General features: G+C 41.5%; 1 protein-coding gene across 1 annotated transcript in view; it reads left to right on the top strand.

Moving 5' to 3' along the window:
- LOC106812798 (tubulin alpha-1 chain-like) overlaps positions 1–3,019 on the top strand; it is an 11,875-nt gene extending 8,856 nt beyond the window's left edge. Inside the window, exons 3-4 of the mRNA XM_014816772.1 lie at positions 385–398; positions 1,039–3,019. Of these exons, the coding sequence (XP_014672258.1) occupies positions 385–398; positions 1,039–1,860 (836 nt within the window). The 3' untranslated portion in view covers positions 1,861–3,019. The remainder of the gene's footprint in view (positions 1–384; positions 399–1,038) is intronic.
- Positions 3,020–4,149: the final 1,130 nt, after the last annotated feature.

The following is a 4,149-nucleotide window of genomic DNA, read 5'->3' as shown; positions in this document are numbered from 1 at the left end:
ATACATTATACATTATACATTATACATTATACATTATACATTATACATTATACATTATACATTATACATTATACATTATACATCATACATCATACATCATACATTATACATTATACATTATACATTATACATCATACATTATACATTAGCAGTGCGAGTGCATGTTGAACGCAGTATATATCGATGTAAACATGCAAACATAGCAACAGGAAAAAATAATACAAACAAAATAATTATACAAACATGCTCATGGAGAGTCTCGTCTACCTGGGGGGCTATGGGGTGTTCTCTCCATCTACCCGGCGCTGCAGGTGCGATAATGACGTTTAGATTAGCAGCAGTGCGAGTGCTCATTTTTTATGCAGTATATCTATATACATTCAGACATAGCAACGGAGGTATTTAAGCTTAAAACAGGACAAAGCAGCCTGCAAACATAGCAACGGGGGCATTTAAGCTTAAAGGCTATGCGAACCCCCAATAAAAATAATTCAAAAATAGCCCAAAAAATACGTAAAGGCGAGTAATATGGTAAATAATTGTTTAGTGTTTTTTTATTGAAAAGAAACATAGTTGGGTTAAAACACATAGGCTTTAAAACTTAGGAAGAAGCAGCCTGCAAACATAGAAACGGGGATATTTAAGCTTAAAACAGGGATGAAGCAGCCAGCGTAACATTAAGAGCGGTAACCCACGTATAGCAAGGCGACCCAATGAGCAGTAATCCATTAGCAGCTGACCATATAGAACAGTAACCCACGCATAGACTAGTATAAGTACGTGTCGCACAAGTAAGAGTTAATTAGTACAAGTACAATAAGTACTTAAGAATAAATATAATTATAATTAAATTAATATAATAAAGTGTTAATATATATATTTATAATATTATAAATATATTATATTATATTATTATATAGTTATATTGTTATAAATATAAATAATAAAATATATATAAATATTTAATATAATTATATAGAGTCGATGAGTATAATTGTAACAAGTACACGTAAGAGCACGCGTAACTTGTCTGTACAGGTGTCGACGGCCGTCGTCGAGCCGTACAACTCGATCCTGACGACTCACACGACGCTCGAGCACTCCGACTGCGCCTTCATGGTCGACAACGAAGCCATCTACGACATCTGCCGCCGCAACCTCGACATCGACCGGCCCACCTACACCAACCTGAACCGCCTCATCGGCCAGATCGTCTCCTCTATCACCGCCTCCCTGCGCTTCGACGGAGCTCTCAACGTCGATCTCACAGAGTTCCAGACTAATCTCGTGCCCTATCCTCGCATTCACTTCCCGCTGGCGACGTACGCTCCGGTCATCTCCGCGGAGAAGGCTTACCACGAGCAGCTGACCGTCTCCGAGATCACGAACGCCTGCTTCGAACCGTCGAACCAGATGGTGAAGTGCGATCCGCGCCACGGCAAGTACATGGCCTGCTGCCTGCTCTTCCGCGGCGACGTCGTCCCCAAGGACGTCAACGCCGCCATCGCGACGATCAAGACGAAGCGTTCGATCCAGTTCGTCGACTGGTGTCCGACCGGATTCAAGGTCGGCATCAACTATCAACCACCCACAGTTGTCCCGGGAGGCGATCTCGCGAAGGTTCAACGTGCTGTCTGCATGCTGAGCAACACCACGGCCATCGCCGAAGCCTGGGCGAGGCTCGACCACAAGTTCGACCTGATGTACGCGAAGCGCGCATTCGTGCATTGGTACGTCGGAGAGGGCATGGAAGAGGGAGAGTTCTCCGAGGCGAGAGAGGATCTGGCGGCTCTGGAGAAGGACTACGAGGAGGTGGGCGTCGACTCGGCCGACGTCGGCGAAGAGGAGGAAGAGTACTAGCTTCTCTCGTGTGTTCCGCGGTGTTCGCGAACATTGACGTGATTGCAAGCGCGCGAACCGTACGCTTTCTGTCGTCGTTCCTTCGCTCTTGTACAAACATGATTATACAGCTAGTCCTCTTTACACTACGCAAATTAAAATGGCGACGAAGAGAAAGAGGGTGTTGTTTCCTCCCTCCTATACAGATAAAATTCTATCGTTCCTCTCTAGAGGATACAAATTGAAACGTCGATATAATATTGTTTGCCACTAGATTGAATTTAATGTCTAGATGATACGGTTCAAATTCGACTGGCTACACTACCACGGCATGTTTAACTGTACATATGTTCATGTTCAGTGTACCTAAACAGGCTATCGGCATAGCAATTTGGAGGATTGCATGTTTTAAACAGAAAAGGTTATTTTGGAAGGAAGAAATAATCATGGATTTGAATTTCACAGTCCACACAATACGGCAATTCTCCCTTAGTGTACGGTTCGTGCATTTGTGATGACGCTGTTTGTCGTAAACTGCCCCTCCTCAGATAAACTTATTCAGTCTTATGATTCTATATGCTAGCAGTTGCTTAGAAATCTTGAATTAATTAGTACATCATTATGTAGTTACATTTTCGGCATCACTTGCATCTTAATGTTAACACCCCAATATAGTCCCAATATGGACTAGGTGAAATATGGAACTGGCGCTCTGGGGTTCTTTTGTAAGTTCAGTTCCTCTTCTTGTTTTATCAAAACACACAGTCGATTAAAAAATTATTTATTGGGATAGCTTTATTGGTTTTAGCTTCCCGCGCGTGTGTGAGAATGTACTGAAGACATTTGCAATTTCATATCTTTTCAGCTTGTGATTTTTTAATATAAATTGCTGCGCTTTCTTGAGCAATGTTTGTATTGCGTTCTAGGAAAAATGATACATGTGGATTTTTTTATTTCATCTTGTCCAAAAGCTCTTTCTTCATTATATAAAATAAAATTTCCTTTTAGTATAGGGCTACACACCGTTCATACGAAATGTACCAGTTAACATGAGTCAAATTGCAGGTGAGTAAAACAAAAGATAACAAGTACGAAAAATTCACAATTTTTTCTATGGTTAGTTCCACAGGCAATTGGAACGTCTCAAAACAAGGTAAATAGATACGAAATGTATTTACTACCAAAGTCTTAATGTTTCTCTACCCTCTTTCGCCTATTACTGCCGATTACTTCGATTCTGTAAATGCCGTTCAAATGCTCCTCTGCAACACACGACTACACCGCACGCTCGCCGCTGTGCACGAACAACACAATATATATATATATATAGCTTAGTATCTCTTTAGCTACGAGGATGTTCTTAATTACTGGTTGTTATGCTGAACTATGTTATAGCGGAGAAACTATTGGGAGACGTCGGTGATGTTACGCAGGCAATATGTAGGTAGTAGTGGCGCAGACAAACCAGGGCCGTAGCATGCGGGGGCAAGGGGCAGCTGCCTCCCTAGATATTGGAGCAAAATTAAAAAAATAAATTGTTCTACTAAAAGAAAATTGTCGTAGTCAGAATGAAGGCTGTACATGTACTCAAAAGTGCCTCAAATACCATCTCCTGCTATCTACATTTTCGAAATTTTGTGTGGGAGAACCCCCAGACCCCCACCTGTTTATCACCCCTTCCTTGAAATCCTGGAACCGCCACTGCCCCACCCCTAGGAATTTGTTCAGCCTACGGCCCTGCAAACGGATACACAGTAACATCGACTGGGAGCGATTATGGTTTCGCTGAGCGAAAAGTTTTGATTTGAAATCTCATTGTGGGAAATCTTTTTAAGAGAGATGGTTATTTGTTTGTGAGATGAGTAAAATAAGGTATATTTGTTTATTAGAATAGCAGAAAAGCCGGATATTTATAGGTTTGGCTGCAGTGAAGTATTTAAGATTTATAGCAGGTTTAAACGGCGATTATGTAAGGGGTTGTTTGTTTGACAACACCATTGCACTACATCACTGGCGGCAGATACGACTTGACCACGTGTATGTTCGAAGCCATTTGATGCACTGACTCTACTTGCGTTTTGTGTCTGCCAGAGTCAAGTCACTGTGAATGAGCTCTCCAGTTTCCCCCCAAATTTTACCGTTTTGTGCTGTGTGAAGTGGATACTAGTAAGCCTACCATTGCGGCCGTAAACTGCTTAGTTCCAGCCAAAGAAGTGAGTTTATTTAGATAATGAGAACTTATTGATAAGTGTGTAAAAGGATATGTTTAATTTTGGTCATTCATGTAAACACGTATGTGAGAATGTATAC

This window comes from Priapulus caudatus, unplaced genomic scaffold (genome assembly GCF_000485595.1).
Source record: "Priapulus caudatus unplaced genomic scaffold, Priapulus_caudatus-5.0.1 Scaffold688, whole genome shotgun sequence".
Taxonomy (NCBI): domain Eukaryota; kingdom Metazoa; phylum Priapulida; class Priapulimorpha; order Priapulimorphida; family Priapulidae; genus Priapulus; species Priapulus caudatus.
The sequence above is the reverse complement of the archived record's forward strand: the minus strand, read 5'-3'. Positions and strand labels throughout refer to the sequence as shown.